The following is a 22,273-nucleotide window of genomic DNA, read 5'->3' as shown; positions in this document are numbered from 1 at the left end:
TCCGACAGCACTATCTGTCGGCTAAAGTTGTAACAACAATGACAGCCAAAACTACAGCTATTATGAAGTTCCCGTTTCAAATTTGATTAGTTAATAAGTACTATTCGTTGGCTGATATTTTGAATACATGGAATAAAAGAAAAATATATACATTTTTTTTAGTATAGTGATATGAAGTTTGTAATAATCATTTCAGCATACAACATAAATTTTATATATCGATCAAATGCCTGGTTGAGGTATTGAATTTAGTTGTTTAATGACTACTCTATATGCTTCCTCATCTGAGCTTAGACCTTCTGACCTATTCCAAATGTACGTTTTTAAAATAGAGATGCTTCCCATGTTATTTAAATGGAGTCACTTTTACTCCCTAGGAGTTTTCTGTTTTTTAGTACCGAGAGCGAAAAAGTGACACTTAGTATCATGTTTCAGGGAGTAAAGTAAGTACTTTTGACAGTAGGTGGAGGAAAACAGTATTTGATTAACATTGGTGTTGCTATCCTTGTCTATCATTAGACAAAGCAGGTAGCGCTATTCTTTTCTAGCTCCGTCATTATTCAATCATTGAACAACTTAATTTCTTGACGAATAGAATATAATTTATTATTTCAAACAATAATGAACAGTAAATATTACCAATTTGTAATTAGTGTGGTCAGAGGTGTTGTGGTATATCTCCATAATTGAAAGAATAGACATTGATGTTGTCAATAACACTTTAATCAAAGTGGTATTGACAATATCAACGTCTTATTCTTTCAAATTATGGAGATATACCACATCTCCTTCCAGAAAATCAAATTAATAAATATTGTTTTGCAATTTTTTCATTATTTATTCAATTATCATATTTTATCATAAAATATGACTTTAGCTTCCAAATAAATCATAGTGATTCAATTATTACTATTTTATTTTATTCTTTATTGATTCATACAATAAGTACATCATTAAAATGAAAGGGAAAGAAAAAATAAGGTAACCTTGTGTTATTCCTCTCTCAATTTCAGATAAGGAAATTTATTTGAAATTGATATTATTTTGAAGCATTTCAAATAACTCATCACATATGAATATATATGGCTAAATTTAATGCAATTGAGTAATGATACGGGTACTTCACAAATACTAGAGAGAAGCTTACAAAACAAGTGTTTTGTACTATATTATAGCTTAGTCGAGCATAGTACTAGCATAGATAAACAATAGCATAAGTAGATATCCCATGGTATAGGGCGTTTATGTCGCAACTTTTACTGTTATCTCAAGCCGATTATTGTCGATTTTTACTGTTTTGACCGGGTAAGAGTGTAACGGCACAATATGAGAGACTACCAGCGTCACACAGCTTCACAGGAAAGAACTACGTGGACTATCGGCTTGATATAACAGTAAGAGTTGCGACATAAACGCCCTATACCATGGGATATCTACTTATGCTATTGTTTCTCTATTGGTACTAGTATATCTGAATGTTTTAACTTTCTAACATAAAATAAACAATAGATAATAAACCACTGGAAAATTATAAATTATAATGATAGAAAAATAATAAATCGTTAATTAGAGCAGCGAAGAAAACAAATCGAGATAGAAACCTGAGCTCAAAAACTTTTGCTCGAACCGTTTCGCCGTGATCACAGCTGTTACGACACAATGTATAACGACTGTTAATGTGCATGCATGTTCTACCGTTAGTGATCAGTCTTGAATACGTTTGAAATACGCGTGTTCTTCAATGATTCAATGATTCTATTACAGCCAGAAAATACATACAGTACATTAGGCCATGTCATCATACAATTATTATTATTATTATTATATTTTTGTTGTGTGAAGCCACAAATTCTGAGCAGTACTCGAGTGGCATGCAACATGTCATTCTAAGAATGGAGTCACATGAATGCTCTAAAACACTCCTCAATGGTATAAGGACAAGCCTCTGCTTGTCCTAATTATCTTTAATACGAATAAATTATAGCTGCTACACATCCTTATATCCTCAGGAATGCAATTAAAACACTTGAGTCCTGAATAATACGGTCCCTTTTCGAGAAGAGTCAGTCTAGGGAATAGGGAACTGGAATAATCCTGTATTTTTACCTCATGTTTCATAAGTATGACAAATTCGGTTAGCATTAAATATATTTTTGTTTTTGAACACAAACGACACAACTTCAAGGAAGTATATCGCTGGAACTATGAGTAGATGGAGTGCTTTGAATATGGTCTTATACAATAGAATTAACATAAATAAGTACATAAATAAAGATAATACACAACATGCAGTGCAAGAGCAAGCTTGAAAACTATTCGGGTTTTCATAGAAAATTACTGAAATAACAATGAACAATTACTAAACTACAATTCTATCACAGTCTATACAGCCTATTCTAATTCAAATATCTACCTCTTGGCGCACAGGCACCTTATCATATTATAAGTAGGGTACATATTACATTAATATCACATGACTTTTGTTGAATCTTCAGGCTAAAGTGCTGGAGAACAGTGTTGAACTCCATGCCAAACGCGAGATCCCCAGCGACACCAAGTCGAAGCTGACCAACTGGCTGGAGATCAAGCCGGGCGGCAAGTATGTGTTCAACGCCAATGTCATCCACAACTTCAAGCGAGAAAACTTCCACAATCACATCAGCGCTGACATCAAAATGCCCACTGATCCCAAGTCGGCCAAGTGAGTCACTCAACATCAAATCTTAATTTTTGTTTATATTTTGTTAATTTTATAGGCTCAAGTTGATTACATATTATTTGTTCTATCTTGTTATTCTCGTAAGAACGCTGAACACAGGAAGCAAGCTGCTACGAGAACGCGGAATTGAAAATTTTCGGAACTCGAAATAATGTTCATGATATTTCCAATTCCGTGTTCTCGTGACAGCTAATTAGAGCTTAGTTGACGCTACTGTTGTCCCTGTGTGCAAGCAGCTTTAGGCTCAGAACATTTTAGCTTGTCTGTCAAGTGAATGTCTTATATTTTTCATACTTTGAAAATAAATAAATATTATTATTATTCTTCCAATTCACCACCCACGGAAGAAGTATTTCGATATGTTAATAATTTAGTCAATTCAAGTCCTATTCAAATTATTTTTGAAAGAAAATACATAAAATCTATACATAATAATACTGAGACACTTAACTCATCTCGTAATTTGATTCAAATTCATTGAGTATGAACAAAAATGCTGAAGAGTTTGCTATTGAATAGGTTTTTGCTCTGGACAGAAATAAATAAGTCATAGGCTCAGGATTCTATTAACATGTTCATAAACTATAAATCATGGGCTTGAAACAGTTTGCGCCGTTTTCACAGTGCTAGTTTTAACGTATTCTCAGTTTTGAACTTAATTAAATCCATATCAATCTCGTATGCTATAGTGTGTTTCATTTTGAGATTGAACTACCAGCTGATTCAATTCACTTGAAGTATTCACTGTGCAAACGGCCCTGAATCAATCCATGAATTTGCATAAACAATGACTTAGGCTTAAGCTGCGTTTACTGATCATGAAAGATTATTGAAAACGCATGTCTTTGAATGATTCCATCTCAATTGTTATTCACTACAGAAGCCTAATAATTTATAATAAATAAAAATAGAAGTCTAAAGCTGCGTTTACACCAAAGTTAATAACAAAGTGTTAATCACTTAATCCTTATAGATTCTATTAGATTGAACGGAACTTGACAAACAAATGTTCATCATGTGTATGATAAGTTATGTTCAAACTAATATAATCTAATAGAAAAATTAAGTTATTAACATTTTTTTATAACGTTGGTGTAAACGCAGTTTTAGTAAAGGTTTTGATTGATTGATTGATTGAGTATTTTATTTATTTAGATTACAATATATACTGGCTTATACACTTATACAATAGCTTACAATACAGCAAAGTTTTAGATGAATTTACATAACATAAACTAAGAAAATTGAACTGTACAATGATATGAGAAAAATCAATTTGGAATAACTATAAAGGATAATATTTAATGCATCTACATAAATTGGCAAAGTTTTGGACATAGCAATGTCCAATAATATTAAAAATATCCTTCCCAGTAGCTTTCTACCAAGGAATACCAAGGTGAGGTATTCAAGAAATTTTAGTTGCTTTCTAATCAAAATATTCTGAAATGAGACTAAATTTTGAGTTTAAATACTCAGTGGATGAAAAGTGATTTGTCTGGATGATTAGTTGATTTGCCTTTGCTTGCTTTCGATTATTTGAAAACCATTTGTGATTGAGATATATTTCGATAAGCGATGTTTTTGAAAATGAATTTGAATTATATGATCGGTAAACTAATAATTGTGTTTGTGGCAGGTTGGAAGCTGGAATCAAGAACAACAAGAAAGAGTTTTCGGCTGAGTTGAACGCGGTTGCAGGAAGCAAGAAATACGTTGAATTCGAGGTGGCCGTTCAGAAGACCAAGCCACAGGGATCGTTCAAGGCCAACCTACCTCCTAACTTCGAGAGTCAGGGCAGCTACACGGCTGACAGCGGAAAGGGTAGTGGATCGTTTATGCTCCACTTCCCTCGCAAGGAAAGGAAGGTAAATACATCACATAATCTGTAAGAATATCATGAATAGTCATGATATCCAGCCATAAAGCGAATACGGAATATGCTTGCCTCCTCGCTAGGAAAGGAAGGTCAGTTAAGGCTGTGCAAAGGCTAAAAATAAACTTTTTACTCGTGATATTTTCCAAAGTTTTTCGATTTGTACATCATCTAGCTATCAAAATGAAAAAGTTTTCTCAGGAAAACATTTCTTTTTCTGATCATTACTTTTTGAGATATGAGCGACTGAAGTTTGAATTTTTGGGACAGATCATTTCAAATTCGGTACGATATAAATCCATGAGATTCAGAGGATGGATTCTTCATGGTATTGTTGATCTAGTAAAACAAAAATTTTCTGAAAATATCATTTTTTGGAAAAGTTATTCAATTTAACAAAAATAACACAACTAAAAGTTATTTTTAGTAAATTGAATGAATAACTATCTTAAAAATTGATATTTTCAGAAAATTTTTGTTTTACTAGATGAACAATACCATGAAGAATCCATCCTCTAAATCTCATGGATTTATATCGTACCGAATTTGAAATGTTCTGTCCCAAAAATTTAAACTTTAGTCGTTCATATCTCAAAAAGTAATGATCATAAAAAATGTTTTCCTGAGAAAACTTTTTCATTTTGATAACTAGATAATATACAAATCGAAAAACTTTGAAAAATATCACGAGTAGAAAGTTTATTTTTTGCCTTTGCACAGCTTTGAAGGGCTGTGCTGTGTATCTATGTGTCTATGTACTGTTCTAGAAGTTGTGTAATTCTACATGATTAAATAAATTAATAAATCAATACAGGTGTAGTCAAATGCCATGATCCCTGATTATTCGGAATAATTCACTTGGATAGAAGTATATAATTCATTCCCTCCTTCATTCCCTGGGATTTCTTGGCCTGCACAAAAAATAAAATCAATCCTAAGTATAGTTAATTTTTTTTATCTTTCTATTTCTTAATTTAGTATTATTTCTTATTTTACTATTATTTGAATATTTAATCCATTATTATCATTATTCTATTCTGAAGCTTATCTTTTCTATTATAATTATTTCATGTTGTGACTGCTTGTGTTGTCTATGGAACTTCCTCCACACGCAGACGTTTAGTCTTTGTGGAGGAATTCCGTAATATTGAGTTTTTATTTAGCAATGGTATTGCTATCCTTGTCTATCATTCAACAAAGCAGATAGCGCCATCTCTTTCTTGCTTTGCTCTGGAACTCTTTTATGTTTCACTGTAAATACTTGAAGGAATAAACAATATTTTAATTGAATTGAAAATGTGTGTATAATATTATTTCATGCGTATTTCAATTCTCCATAATAATTCTTATATCTTTCCATTTATGATCAAATTTCTCCAGATTGTTTCAGATTTGAAGGCTGGACATGAACCATTTGTTGAGTTTTGAAACTAGAATAACAAGTAAATATTTCATATTTTACACAATTATTATCAATCTGCAAGTCGTCATTTCAGTTTGAAAACTTAGTTTGTAACATAGCAGTTCGTAATTAATAAAAACACTGTAAAAATCTTGAAGTACCCTTCATTTTTTTAAAACTTTTAAATAGTTCAACAACTAGTTACGACCCTAACTTAGCTCATTTTCAAGTTGAAATTTTCAGTTCGTAATGTATCACAAAATTCAAGAATGATTTGTCCGTTTCAGATTGAGGGTAAGAGTGAAATCAGTTACGGCAGCAACAAGTACAAGGGATTCGTTGACATCTGCTGGGACGCCATTAAGAACCCATCCAAGAGCCTCAAGATTGAAACCGACTCTGAAATCAAGTCCAAGTTCATCAACTCTGAGTGAGTACTTTCTTTTACTTTTTACAACATATTTTGTTTAGTATTCAGGGTTTTGGATAATGGGAAATGTTTCCAACTTGACTCAGGGCAGAATAACTTGAAACAATACAATCCAAAACACTCAAATAAATTTGATTCTATACAAAAAAAATCAATAAAACACGCACTTCTATACAAAGTTCATACCCCATGGATGATTGGCTGAAATATTGTTTCAATCAATCATTATTGTTTATCCAATTTTATCAATATTAGACATGCTTAGTTAACCTTTCGGCAGTCGCGCTGTTGTAAAAAGTACAACATTGTCAGTTTTTTGCTGCAAGAAACTATTGAATGTCAGTCTATTGGTGTCAGTGAATGAGTCACCTATGCATTCCAAAACTTTTCCCCCATCACTCCACTAAGTTGCAGTATCAACCGAGCAATGGTTCAGTCTTTAGGTGTCATTTAGTCGCGTCAGGGCATAAGTCTTACTGTGCATAAGATAGGGAAAGACTGTATACGGGTACTGTAAACGAACCAATAACGCAGAATTGATGGCTTTGTGTTGATGTACCTTATTGGGCTATGAAATGGTAATCATCCAAATGTTCATAGGCGTGAAATAATCGAAGAAGATGGAAAAAGTAATTATACAATTAAATAATATGTTTTGACAGTAAACAGAGTACATAACACTTGGAAAATTGGATGTTGTACAAAATACATCACGCGACTGCTCGTGTGACACAGTAGGGCGCGACTACCGGAAGGTTAAAAACAACAACTATATAGTTCGACATAACACAATAAAGTTTGGGTTATGCTTACATGAGCTTTAAGCTTGTCCATGCCTACCGGCAGGATCCAAGATTTGGGATAGACTACTTAGTTTATTTATTCGTTCACCCAGCTCTTTCCAACAATTTTATATATGAATTAATTGATATTTTTCTCAATGTTTTCAGAGAAGCTCAACTAGTTATTTGTTTTTTTTTTCAAATTTAAATCCAAATTTGAATTCTTCTATGTACATTTGCCATAAAAAACACAAATTATAAATAATTGGACAAAGTAGAATCATAAAGACAAGATACCGTTATAAAAGATACCAAAATATTATTCGTCTATGGTGGAATACCAAATTCAAAATTTATAAATTGTAAACGGAGGTGGGTTGTTTCTTCTCTTGTATAATATTTACCAAAATTATGCTATCAAATCTCTAGTTGAATCCTTGATTGGTTGGGCGCTTTTAGATGGATTCGAACATTCAAATGCACAGATTATCATCATTAACCAATTGTCACCTATTCTAGCAGATAGCAACTACGAGTCAGGAACTTCAATGAAAAATACTAATAAAATTTAACTTCAGGTTTATTTAACTCTAAGTAAATAGAACGAATTAATAAGAGTCAGGTAACATGTCAAATTTTCAAACAGAACAAAGTGATTCAGCAATTGATTCACAGAAAATATATTAAATTCAATACCAATGTACTCGTTTTGGGAACCTGCTAACTTGCTGCATTTAAATTTGGGCCTCGGTCTTTCTATGAAATTAAATTTTGAGCTTAATAAGAAAAACAACAAAAGTTTGGCACTCACCATTTTAACAATATTCAAACTTGGACTCTTCAGAAACACTCACATACGCTTTAATAAAACTCACTATACTTGAACTCACACACACAAATAATTTCCTGATTCTACTCCTATGAACTCTATAAAATTTGTTTTCCTATTCAACTAGATAAAAATTACTGATAACTGGAAACATAACAATTTGTCCCTCTGAATGGGAAATGGGCCCATTCAGAGGACCGAGGCTCGCACACCGTTACATGTTTTCCCAGTTACGTCTTAATTCCAACTGTGGCCCTTCACTGAAAATTGTTCCCCCTCCACGAGCGTTGAGCATAACTTTCAGTGGAAAAGCCAAAGCTGCAAAAAGGTCAATGCTCGTACAATTTTCAAATACAGTGGCTTTTTCGACATGAAATTGAAACTGCACTTGGAAAATGCACGAAAATTGCTTTAATTTTGACAACTAGGCAACAAGTTAGCAAATTCCAACAAACATGGTCAAATATTCTCACACTAAAACGCAGGGTTCAGCAAACAGTAAAATCAAAGTTCATTTCAGTTCAAAAACCTGAAAAACAATATAAGAAACACAAAAACAACTACAATAATACCCTCTCAATATCACACTATTACATTACCCCCTCCCCTAAAAAAGACGATTTCACCAAAATTTCATTCACTCTTATTTGGCTTTCACACTAACACTTGACACTATTATCTGGTCGACATCAAGCCTGGAGCTGGGACCTGGAACAGCCCTCCGATATGGATGGGGGTGGTCGAAGAGATGCACCCATGCATCCGACGGTGGTACCCAGACATCTCAGCCCGTGATAGGTGGTTGACATCAGCGCAAACTGCAATACATCTGTAGGTCAGTTCTGGCAGTCAGAAGCCAGTCAGCTGTTCGCTGGCCTCAGCGACATCAGGAAGTCAGCATCCTCCCGGAACAGTGGACATTACATCAGCCGTAGCAATGATGTCATCGGGAGTGGGGCATAGATGGAATGGCCCCATCAATCTTGCACACAGTAGCCTCTTGTAGACAGACCGTGATATCCCAGAAGACAAATCACTGTTTCTTCCAACAGGAACTAACTTTTTCAACTATCATCACTCAACATTTCATCAAAACTCACAACTTACATGAGAGTTGGGTGTGCCAGACCCAGAAAAATTTACTAACACTGTAGCTCAAAATAGAAATGACCGAGCCCTTTAAAATTAATTCAACTCAAAATATTCACTTTTTACATAAGACAACAATAAATTTGAACGCATAATATATTTCCAAAAACTTCAAATAATTTCCTAGGTCATTAACTACTGCAATATCAAATCATTATCTCGTATCAGCTGATCAGTTAACATCATCATGAAATATCGGAACAATATTCTATCTCTCTACAAATTCAAAACAATAGCCTGCCAGCTTGCATTTTCAGAGTAGCTTTCAATATTGTAGTCTTAACGTCCAATTCATTATTGATTCAATTATCTATTACGTTTTCAACTATTTTCCGTTTGTCTCTACCACTGTGTATTCGATATTCCTTCTCATGTTCTTCTTCTCCTTCTCTCGTTTCATTCGAGTCTTGACAAAAAATATTATAATAAATACGATTTACTGTTCTACTTTTAATTTTCATTGTTCTAATCGTACAGTCCAAGGAGTATTTTCTTCTCTTTCCAACCATTACTTTCTCTCTCATTCTCAATTACACTTGTTGATCTTAATCACTCTTATTTTACACAATAAACAGATTCTCTCTCTTATACACACTTGTTGATATCTACACCATCTACACTGTTTCTCTCTCTTTCCAACATACACTTCCGAGTCAGCTATCTCTCTTTCAATTATTCAGGTCAGATCTATTCGCAGCCTTAGCTTAGTCGAATAATAGAACTAAACCATGAAATAAAATACTTCCACTACTTCTTATTGATTGGCCAATTTCCCTATCGCCCTCTTAAGAGCCAGCATAGTCGAAAATGCCTACAATCAAGAACTTCTAAATAGCTAAACTATGGATGCCCGATCCATGTTCATAACACCAGTTCACCTAACTGTGTTATCTCTTTCATTGAATTTCCCGAATTCAATCGCACCTTGGAATTCCCGATTCCAAAACCTCTCAGTCCCGCTGAGATCGTCGTCACCACTCGATAATACCGCATGTATTATCCTTACCTAAGTACCACTAAGTAAAAAAAATCGCATCTAATCCATGTTACCTTATTTACCAATAATTTCTGCCCAGAATAAACCGAAATCTCAAATTACAACCTACTCGATCCAGCCGTAAAGTGAGTATTCAGTTCAAACGGGCGGAAATAATACTATTCTTTCATCATTCTTCCATAATATGAAATCTAAACATCTCAATCTCTCGCACATAACTTTTTTTTCTCGAAATACAACTGGATATAAAATCAACTTCATACCTCCTTGGACTATCTCTTACAAAACATAATTTTAAAAAATCCCACATAACATTTTCCTTGGCGAACTACGGTAATCACATTTGAACATAAAATTACATTACAACGTTTTTCAATTCAACAAAAATTCATTTCTCTCTATTAAAAAATGCGTTCTACATTTTCTATCAGTTTGGTGCAATGTTGCCAGCTTTTGCAGTCACCGGAAAGCTCATATTACAAATTTCTTTCCCATTGTTCCAGATATTGGAATCGAATTTCACTCGGCAATATTCCCAAGCTCAACAACGGATAACTGATTTTCATCTTCATAATATGTTCAACTACAAAATAATTTTTAATTCAAATTTCCAGATTTCAAAACTCCTTTCATAACAGAAACTAACACTTTTTATCTCAAAATATTTCACGTATCACACTTACATAGTTATGTTATCACAATAAAATGTTATGTTCCTACTCGTGTTACTAAGAAATTATTAATTTTGAAACAGGCTGTTTTCTCAATACTTCTTATCAATCCACAAAACTATTGATTAATCTGGCATTTGAATGTTTGTCATTTTTGCAGACAAACCCCACACATATGACACCATTTTGTAACCGGTGGTGGTATTTTTAGCCCTACACCACACCAGACATCATTTCTGAAACCGGGGATATCTTTGTCTCTATTTAGTAAATCTTCCAAAATATGAAATATATAAGAGTACATGTGGTTCGATAGTCATTCTTACAGACTATACCACCGCTGGCCACCAATGTAAACGGAGGTGGGTTGTTTCTTCTCTTGTATAATATTTACCAAAATTATGCTATCAAATCTCTAGTTGAATCCTTGATTGGTTGGGCGCTTTTAGATGGATTCGAACATTCAAATGCACAGATTATCATCATTAACCAATTGTCACCTATTCTAGCAGATAGCAACTACGAGTCAGGAACTTCAATGAAAAATACTAATAAAATTTAACTTCAGGTTTATTGAACTCTAAGTAAATAGAACGAATTAATAAGAGTCAGGTAACATGTCAAATTTTCAAACAGAACAAAGTGATTCAGCAATTGATTCACAGAAAATATATTAAATTCAATACCAATGTACTCGTTTTGGGAACCTGCTAACTTGCTGCATTTAAATTTGGGCCTCGGTCTTTCTATGAAATTAAATTTTGAGCTTAATAAGAAAAACAACAAAAGTTTGGCACTCAATATTCAAACTTGGACTCTTCAGAAACACTCACATACGCTTTAATAAAACTCACTATACTTGAACTCACACACACAAATAATTTCCTGATTCTACTCCTATGAACTCTATAAAATTTGTTTTCCTATTCAACTAGATAAAAATTACTGATAACTGGAAACATAACAATTTGTCCCTCTGAATGGGAAATGGGCCCATTCAGAGGACCGAGGCTCGCACACCGTTACATGTTTTCCCAGTTACGTCTTAATTCCAACTGTGGCCCCTTCACTGAAAATTGTTCCCCCTCCACGAGCGTTGAGCATAACTTTCAGTGGAAAAGCCAAAGCTGCAAAAAGGTCAATGCTCGTACAATTTTCAAATACAGTGGCTTTTTCGACATGAAATTGAAACTGCACTTGGAAAATGCACGAAAATTGCTTTAATTTTGACAACTAGGCAACAAGTTAGCAAATTCCAACAAACATGGTCAAATATTCTCACACTAAAACGCAGGGTTCAGCAAACAGTAAAATCAAAGTTCATTTCAGTTCAAAAACCTGAAAAACAATATAAGAAACACAAAAACAACTACAATAATACCCTCTCAATATCACACTATTACAAAATCATTATTTATTGTTGAAGAAATATCGAGAAATTGGTCTACTCATTTATTCAGAATGCCATCCAATAGACTCCCAATATTAGCATGGGAGTACAAACCCGAAGGAAAGCGAGGCATAGGAAGACCAGAATGGAATGGATGCCGGTACAGACAAATAGAGCCTAATCCTTGTAAGAAGATGATAATGATGATGATGATGATGATTATTATTTATTGTTTAATTTTTCAGAAACACAATCACCTAATCTATTCATTTGTATACCCATCTTTCTCACAATTTTATATGGATGAATTTATATGTTTTTCTCAATGCTTTTAGACAAGCACAGCTTATTTCTGTTTACAATTTGCAGCAACACAATCACCTACCTGGGCGACCAGAAGACCAAGTTGCACTTCAAGGGCAGTGTTGCCGAGAAGCCAGATGAGGAGGCACTACAGACTGAGGCTGAGCTGGTGTTGCCCAGTGGCCGCAAATACAGCGGCAAGTACTTCGGCAAGTACTCGCATCAGGCCGATGACTACAACGCAGAGGTCGACACTGAGTTCAGTCACCAGCCGCCGCAGGGCACTGCTTGCAAGATCGCTTTCAAGGTAAGAATGAAATGTGAACAGGTTGGATGAATTGTCAGAGTTAGTTTCAAGGTACTACTTGTAAAGTCTGAATGAGATAATTCTAGTCTGAATGAAATATCTGATGTCTTATGAGTCCTGATGGAGTGGGAATTAGTTGTATGGAATGTCAGAATTGCTTTTAATGTAGGTATTACCATAGAGAAACAATAGAGTAAGTAGATATCCCATGGATATTGTGTTTATGTCGCAACTTTTACTGTTATCTCAAGCCGATTACTGTCGATTATTGTCGATTTTTACTGTTTTGTTGGGGTGAGAGTGTATGAACGGCACAGTATGAGAGACTACCAGCGTCACACAGCTTCACGGGAAAGAACTACGTGGACTATCGGCTTGAGATTACAGTAAACGTTGCGACATAAACGCCCTATACCATGGGATATCTACTTATGCTATTGTTTCTCTATGGTATTACTCTTGTAATGTCTGAATGAAATAGTTGTATGGATTGTCAGAGTTGCTTTTAATGTAGGTATTACTTGTAAAGTCTGAATGAAATAGCTGAAGTCTTATGAAATAATAAAAGTCTGAGTGAAATAATAAAGTTGAATAAATTAGTCAAAGTTGCTGAATGAATAGTAACTAAAATTTGAATGTAATAATTGAAGTCTGAATGAAATACAATAGAGCACTGATTATCAGGACATCGGTTATCGGGACGTCCGGATATAGAAATATGAATCCTCTAAGAACCGAATCTATTATTGAAATTGAAATTTATTCACAACACTGACATATTTTACAAATATTTTTACAATGCAATCATTATAAAGAAACAGTATCATGATGGAAAAAAAAGAACTTCTGTAGCTTAACAGCTGTGATTGAAGTTCTGCACTATTGTTATTGTACATTATAATATGAACGAGACAGTCACTTGATTTTGGTAACTAAAATAAAAAAAATCTTTTTGCAATTTCACACAAATGGAATTAGAGCAATAGTAAAAAACAAAAAAGAAATAATAATAAAACCTAAAAAAACAAATAAAATATAATTTCCTGAAGTACCTAATCATCTATAATAAATATATAACATAAAAAGAATAAATAAAGAATAATTATGTACCAGGTGTTTGAAAAACAATTACCCAATTTTAAACAGTTATATTTATTTGAAAGAATGGTGTACACAAACCAATTTTACATCAAATTACTCACAGAAGTATCCAGTTTATTATGATGTATTATAAGTTTCTATGTGCCTCCTTTTGAGGCTTAAACGACATCTAGACGGTAGCCAAATTCATCCCAGATGTTCGCAAGATGTCGGACTGTAGCTACTGTCCTGTTTTCCTGTCATCAGTTATCCTGGTTTTTAGCTCCTCAATATCAAGTGCTAAGGGAGGAACAACGTTGAAGATCGTGTTTAAGTTCCTCCCTTAGCACTTGATATTGAGGAGCTAAAAACCAGGATAACTGATGCAGTAGCTACAGTCCGAGAAGATATCTTGCGAACAGTCTGGGATGAATTTGACTACCGTCTACATGTCGTCCGAGCCTCAAAAGGAGGGTGCATAGAACACTTATAATACATTATCATAATTGTACACTTCTGTGAGTAATTTGTTGTAGAATAGGTTCGTGTGCTCTATTTTTTTAAATAGATATAACTGTTTAAAATGGTGTTTCATTCTTTGTGAAACACCCGGTATTTCAAGCGGCTAATTGGTCCGCTGCAATCAAGGTGCAGTACAATATTTTAATAAATGAAAGATTTGAGTTACTGTACCTTATTGAATTACACAAAATGGTGTCAATTCAAACTAGAATGTGAATGAAATATAAGTGTATTTCTGTCAACTAAATATCGGCGTTGCAAGACTTTGTGAATGATTCTATATGACTGAAATTTATTACTTATTTTACAACCAATCTTGATTTTCACAGGCTAACGCTAAGAACATCAACGCAGCCAAGAGGACAATTGACGGACAGGCTACTTTCAGCATGGTTGACCCCGAAGGCAAGGACCTGAAGGCTCACACCGTTCTCAAGAAGGCACTCAACGGAGACAAATGGATCATTTTGGCTCAGGTATGACACATTTCACCATTATTCATAATAATAATAATAATAATAATAATAATAATAATAATAATAAAGTATGAGGAGCTGGTGAATTAGAATTCGTAATCTATTAAATATGAAATAGTATCCTATATTAAATTATCAAACAAATAAAATTCAATAATAAAATAATATTGTGAAACGCAACTCAATGTACCTATATAATATCTAGTTCAAATTTTCAGTTCCGGTACTCTCAGTGCTTGTCCAATGGCCGGTTTCACACGCATATCTGGATTTGCGATATCCAGAATATCGTCCGATTGGCCGATTTCTCGGCCAATGGTCGTTTTTACACTTACCGATTTCTCCCTCCTCCACTAGATTCTCAACTACTGGATTCTTGTTCATGTATATGGTTGTTATCAGGATCAGTTCTTGTATCAGCAATTCATCCTCTTCCACTACATTGTCAATCACTGAATTCTTGTTTCAAATATATTTTATCTGATTTTTCACAGGGTTAAATATCAGGATCAGCTCAGTACTAGCGATTTCTTCCTCTTTCACTACATTTCCAATAATTGAATCCTTTTTTTTTTTTAAATGTATTACCTGATTGTTGACAGGGTTCAGTTTCGGGCAGCAAGATCAAGTACCCAGTCAGCGCCAAATTCGACTCTGAAGTATCGGACCAGTTCCTGCGTTCGGCCTACGTGTCATCCGACCACTCGTTCTCGCCCGCTTCCTATCAGATGTCGGCCTCAGTTGGCAACGAGATCTCGGTGGCCAGCAACGGAAAGGTCAACGGTCATCAGATGAACCATGACCTTGAGGTCAAACTGCCAGCTGAGTACAACATCAAGTCGTTCAAGTGGGCATCGACCAACTACTTCGACCCCGCTGAGAAGGTGAGGGAAGACTTTTCAAAAAATATTTTTTTTGGAAATCGGTATAAATTTCCTAGAGAACTAATTTTTCAAGAAAGAAAGAATTTTCTTTGGAAATACTTGTAAATTTATTGAAACAATCAGTCGTTACACCGGCTAATACATTGAAGACAAGGATTAACGGTAGACGGTTTCCAATATACTTACGGTAGTGTATTTAATATTACTACTTAATACAGTGCTTTAATTACTTCTTACGGAGGTAAGTCTCCTGAAGACCTGAGAAGAGGCTGCAATGAAATATAATTCTAGAATAATAAGAGAAAGACACTAATGTTAACGGATGTAGAAATACAACAAAATCCCCTCCCATATAATCAATTTATAATAGATATTGTTATATTTTTCTTGTATTATTTGGCTGTTTCCATGAGATATTATGTTTTCGTTATTATGCATTTGATGATCTCTCCTTCTACTGCAATTTAACATTTATTTATTGAAATTCAATATAATACAATGATAATTATTATTTAACGAAAATCCTAAATAAATTCTGTAAATCACCCCTAAGACTTCTGCTACTGCAGACATTGACAACAGGGTTAACAGCTAGATGGTACTCTTCGGGGTTAAGGATTTTCGTTAAATAATAATCATGTACTAATTAGCATTTGAATAAATGCATTCTCTATTTAATTCCATCTGTAAACTGGTTGGCCGCTATGGCTTCGTATAAAATGAGCGCTGCTATCCAGAGATTGTCAGTTTGGTGTAAGGGTAAGCATTCCTGACTGGCAATTGGGAGGTTCCGGGTTTGATTCCCGGGCTGGCAACTAATTTTTGGATAGTAGTTCTCATCGAATTTCCATCTAGCTGTTAACCCTGTTGTCAATGTCTGCAGTAGCAGAAGTCTTCGGGGTGATTTACAGCATTTATTTAGGATTTTCGTTAAATAATAATCATTTATTAATTAGCATTTGAATAATTATGCATTTCCTATTTAATTCCATCTATAATACAATGATATTGGAGAGCTTCTATTGTGAATTAAAAGCTTAGAACTAATACACTCTCCAAATCTATTGGTCCGGTTGTACAAACGTTTCAAAGTTTAACAGGGATTAACCTCCACAAGAACCAATCAGAGAAGACTTATTTGATAAAAGTTAACATTTAACAGGCTTTTGTGCAACCGATCCAAAGACCTGGTTCAATTCTGTCTCTATTATTTGAAACCTAGAACTTATTCTCTTCTGTGCTTTTGAAGGTGTTTCTTAAAAACGTTTTCCTAGTCAACTTGTAAGTTTTTCCTAGAGTTCTCTCCTCTGCTATATAAAAGTTTTTATTGAATACGTTTTCCTGTTCAACTTTTAGGTTTCTTCTAAAATTCTTTCCTGTGCTATTGAAAGTTTATTTCCTTGAGTACGTTTTAATGGTGTAGCCTATAGTATTTTTCAAATTTTCAAATTTCGACTTTTCTCGGCACAGATCAAGATGACCAACGCACTGAACTGGAACGATAACAAGTTCTTCAAGATCGCCGCCGAAGGTAACCGCGAGGCGAACGGTCTGGCGGGCAAGCTGGAATGGGAGAGCGACGCCAAGTCGCAGCGAACTCTGACCGCCAACGTTCACTACCAGCCGACCGCGTCGGGTGACCGCGCGTTCGACGCCGCTGTCAAGCTGGCCTATGAGGGCAAGGTGGCCGACGTCAACGTGAAGGCCGAATACGCCAAGGCTAGCGAAACTGCGCAGGTTCACCTGAACGGTAACTTGCCGCAGCAGGGCAAATTCGACATCTCTGTCAAGAATAAGGTAAGTGCGTGTTTTGTCACTACCTCAGTAAACAAAGCAGATGCAGATGCATTTTGCCTAGGTGATAATGAGGATCATGTACTAATGTATGACAGTATTTATAACCATTTTCAAGTGCAACTTCTGTAATATGTGCATTTAAAAATAGCTTTAAATATTCGAAATATGTTGTGGATTGATAAAACATGAAAAAGATACTTCAAGATTTTTATTTGTATTATTTCAATGATTGCATTAGCCCAATATGAGAAAGTGAATAGAGTATAATATGTAGGTATTTGAGATTTATGTGTGTTAAATCTATTGTGTGTCTTTCATACTCCAAATAAAATAATGTAATTTATAATGTCGATGAGACTAACTATGAACTTTTCCTTTGATTTGTAGACGTTTTTTGAAACAAATTAGATAATTTCGCTGTTATTTTGTGCAGGCAACACCAGGAGGCAAGGGCTTCCAGACCGACATCAGTCTGAATGTGAACGAGAAGAAGATCACGGTGACGAACCACGTGGAGCTGGACCCTGAGAACCCTCTCGTTGACCTGGTGGCCGAACACCCCCAGGGCAAGTCCAAGGTCTATGTCAAGTTGGAGAAGAAGGGACAACGTCACTGGGCCGGAGAGAGCAAGGTATTGAGATTGTTTCAAATATTATTCTATTATAAACGAGCCAAAGGAATGATCAGAAAAAAGAAACATTCTCTGATCTAAATTATGTGATTTATATATTTTTGGGTTGATATTTGACTGAAATTGGTGGAGTGGAAACGTTACATTTTTCTCTACACTTTAGCAAATTCTCTGGTCTAAATACTGTGATTTATATATTTTTGGGTTGTTATTTGACTGAAATTGGTGGAGTGGAAACGTCTCATCAATTTTCTCGGTCACATTTTTCTCTACACTTAAGCTCGGTTGCAAAAAATCCTGTTAAATTTCAACCGTGATTAAAAACCACGTTTGGGTTGTCTATGTTGACCAGGCTAATAGTATTTTCATTCATTCATTGGCTATCAATATAATGTGGCAAGAGAAAAAAACCATATTTACTCATTCATAGAAAATAACTAGTACCCTTGAAATATTCATTTGAAATCATACACGTCTGTAGTCCGAGGAATATTACTTTTAACATGAAGAGGGGAAACCGATTTCTCCTTGCACAGTTTGTAGCATGGACAGAGTGAGTGTAGAGGAGTAAGCATGCTGCGCTCAATTGGTTGCTGACACAAGAGTAGGGAGAATGCTGTTGGGTAGTGGAGGAAAGAGCATCGGGCCTCTCTATCTTCAAAAAAGAGCGGTGTAAAAATTAATATCTCTCAAACTACAGTTCCGACATTCGCCTTTCCCCGTCTCTCGGAGGAGATGATAAGCCGTCGGTCCCGACTACCTAAAAATTAGTCATCATCTCTCATCATCATCCCTCTCACTCATTACCAACGCACAAGCCTGAGAGCTTATGTGGGCGTCACCCTCAGTATTATTACTATTATTATTACAATTATGTGATTCTTAAGTGTTCGTTTTTCACTTGAGAATGACATGAATGTCGAAATTAGTCGTGTATAATAATTTTAATAAATATTTCACTTGTCTTTTATTTATTGATTGATTACTTCTAATTACTATCACTTTTTGTGTAGTTGAGAAGGTGGTATTGTGGTAATTATTCATATTGAATGAATAAGACTAAGAAATTGTCAAAAACCACAGATTTATTGATACTTAGGAAGACCGGTTTCGGTTATTACACCATTGTCAATCTCTGAGAAATCTCTTTTTCTCTGTCTCTCTGTTTCTCAGAGATTGACAATGGTGTAATAACCGAAACCGGTCTTCCTAAGTATCAATAAATCTGTGGTTTTTTGACAATTTCTTAGTCTTTTTCATTCAATCTAATTACTATTTTTGAGTTGAGGTTGTGTAGGTGGTAGCTCACCGATCTGTTGCTTCCACTCATTTTTGTATTAATGAATAAATTATTTATTTATTGAATGATTACTTTTTGTGTTTAGGTTGTGTGGGTCGGAAACGGCGGTGGTAGCCTAGCGATTGACGGTGAGGCTCAGTACGAGTCAATCGACGACTTCTTCATCAAGATGAACGCCGACAGCCCCAAGCTGAAGATTGACAAGTACAACGTGGAAGTCGCCAACAAGAACAAGGGTGCCAAGAAAGTTGTCACCTTCCAGGCCAAAATGGCCGATAAGACTCTGTTCTCCGGCAATGCTAACTACAATTTCAAGGTAAAATAAACCATGCAAATACGCATTAATTTAATAAGCTATATGATGTTAAACTTTGGAAAAAGAAAAATAAGTATCTTAAAAATGCTTCATTTATAACGGTTCTTATCTTCTTTAGGAGGCGGCAGTGATCAAGATAACCTACTGAGTTGGATATTATCATATAGAAAATATAGCATAAGAAGATACCCTATGCCTATGGTATAGGTCATTCATATTCCAAATTACAAGCCGATTTTTGTCATATAAAGCCGATTACTATCGATTATTACTGTTTTGTTTGGGTGAGAGTGTAAGAACGGCACAGTATGAGAGACTACTAGCATCACATAGCTTCACGAAGAAGAGCTATCACCATTGCATTAAGATTGTGCATTCAATATATTTTTTCTTTTTCTAATCTATTGGACAGGTTCTTAGGTCATAATCTATGCAATTGAAATATTTTTATCAGCTTCTGTTAGCTAACAATAGGGCTTCAAAGTCACTTTTTCGTGGCAGATGGTACACATACCCTACAAAAACTACTGGTCAGAAAATTTTGAGAAAAATATGCAAGTCTCCTCTTCAATATAGCAAAAATTACATCAACTTTGTTTTTGAAAATCTGAAAAAAATTAAATTTTCATGCATTTCAAACTCCTTTTTCACATTCAATGTTCGTTCTATAGACTTCAAATTCATAGCAACTTGTAGCGCTGTTCTTGATGAATAAAGTTAATGCTTAAACTTATTTTATAGACACAATAATAGCCGCTGGTATGTGTACCTTTAAAGCACGGTTTTACACCTGCTATGCTCGGGCAGCAAGTGAATAGTACAGCTGGAGCGATCTAGCGGAATTAGTTTGTCCCTAGAGCTAAGCGCTCGACGTTAACAGTGAAATTTGGAACATAAACGCCTTATACCAAAAAATTCACATAAAAAATTAATGTTCTTTATCCTGGAAGATGATTAAGACAAGGTTTACAAAACCCACCGCGCTTAATGACTTTATAATTAAAGAAAACGTTTTTGTTTTGTTAAGAAAACTTGTTTTGTTTTGTGCCCTGTTTATAATTATGATACATTAGAAAAAGCAAAATATGTTTTGAGAAATGCTTATTTTGCTTTTTTCCAAAGTATAATATCACAATATAGTTTTTGATATTTGGTAACATCAAACTTATAAAATTCTATTCTTACAAAAAAAACAGTGTAATAGCATACAGTAAAGATATCATAAGAAGGTATCCAATGGTATAGCGCATTTATGTTTCAAATTCCACTGTTAACTTGAGGTGATAGTCAATGTTCTTTTCCATGAAGCTATGTGATGCTGTTAGTCTGTTATTGGGCCGTTCTTACACTCTCACACGGCGATTGGTCAGAGTTGTGTTGATCATTATCAATACAAATCAGCAAATAATATTAATATTACATCAGATATACGGGAATCAGCTATACCATTGAAGACAGTGGTAACGCAGAGAATCAGCAACACTAATTATAAACTCTCGATAATGCCATTATTGCCAAAACTAGTCGGGTTTGAAATAATATTATAATAAGACCCGGTTGCACAAAAGCCGGTTAAATTTTTATAGTGATTAATTATTTCACGAGAACGATTCAGAGAAGGCTTTCTTGTGATTATGTGAATATTTCCTATTTTAGTTATAATAATGTGAAATATTTCTTTCATGTTAAGTTTCGAAGCATCTAAATTTGAAAATCTACTTTGTGAAAATACTTGAGAACTGAAAATTTTGTGAATTGAAGAACTACTAGACTTAACCTATTTCGGACTATGTGGTAACTAAATTTGGTAGAGGAATAGCACAAGGTTACCTTATTTTTCCTCTCCCTATCATTTTGATGATGTACTTATTGTTTAAATGAATAAAGAATAAATTAAAATTTAACCGGCTTTTGTGCATGTGACATCAAGGGTACTGTGTGACATTCACAGTCACTTCACAAGAAACCGTGAGAGTATATATTATATACCAAGATGCAGACTTGAAAAGTCTAAATCGAGCTACCCTGTTATAGGCTACAAATTCCATAACTTGCTACCAACTCAAGTTAGATCCTTGCCAAATAAACGTTTTCTCCAAGTACTTAGATCCTGGTTGATTGTGAATCCTTTTATTCTGTAGAGGAATTCATTACTGCTGATCACAACACCCTAGTCAATTTAATATTATGTTTTTTCGTCTATCAATACCCAAGTAGAGGAGACCACTAAATTATCTGATCTAATTGTAAATTTGCTTTAACTGATCTGTTTTATTTATTATTGTCTATTGTATGTGTTTTACCTGTGCAATTTATTGTAGGTTTCATCAATGTGAATTGTCTATATGTGAATTGACTTGGCTATATGTAACTTCTATGTTCAACTGGCCCAATAAAAACTTGAAACTTGAA

General features: G+C 34.5%; 1 protein-coding gene across 1 annotated transcript in view; it reads left to right on the top strand.

Annotated features, from left to right (window-relative positions):
- LOC111049867 (apolipophorins) overlaps positions 1-22,273 on the top strand; it is a 110,969-nt gene that overhangs the window by 44,474 nt on the left and 44,222 nt on the right. The window contains exons 21-29 of the mRNA XM_039431347.1: positions 2,483-2,701; positions 4,359-4,587; positions 6,285-6,427; positions 12,615-12,855; positions 14,787-14,933; positions 15,536-15,817; positions 17,288-17,614; positions 18,048-18,245; positions 19,631-19,861. Of these exons, the coding sequence (XP_039287281.1) occupies positions 2,483-2,701; positions 4,359-4,587; positions 6,285-6,427; positions 12,615-12,855; positions 14,787-14,933; positions 15,536-15,817; positions 17,288-17,614; positions 18,048-18,245; positions 19,631-19,861 (2,017 nt within the window). The remainder of the gene's footprint in view (positions 1-2,482; positions 2,702-4,358; positions 4,588-6,284; positions 6,428-12,614; positions 12,856-14,786; positions 14,934-15,535; positions 15,818-17,287; positions 17,615-18,047; positions 18,246-19,630; positions 19,862-22,273) is intronic.

This window comes from Nilaparvata lugens, chromosome 6 (assembly GCF_014356525.2).
Source record: "Nilaparvata lugens isolate BPH chromosome 6, ASM1435652v1, whole genome shotgun sequence".
Classification (NCBI taxonomy): Eukaryota; Metazoa; Arthropoda; class Insecta; order Hemiptera; family Delphacidae; genus Nilaparvata; species Nilaparvata lugens.
Note: the sequence above shows the minus strand (reverse complement) of the source record. Positions and strands in the feature narration are given on the sequence as shown.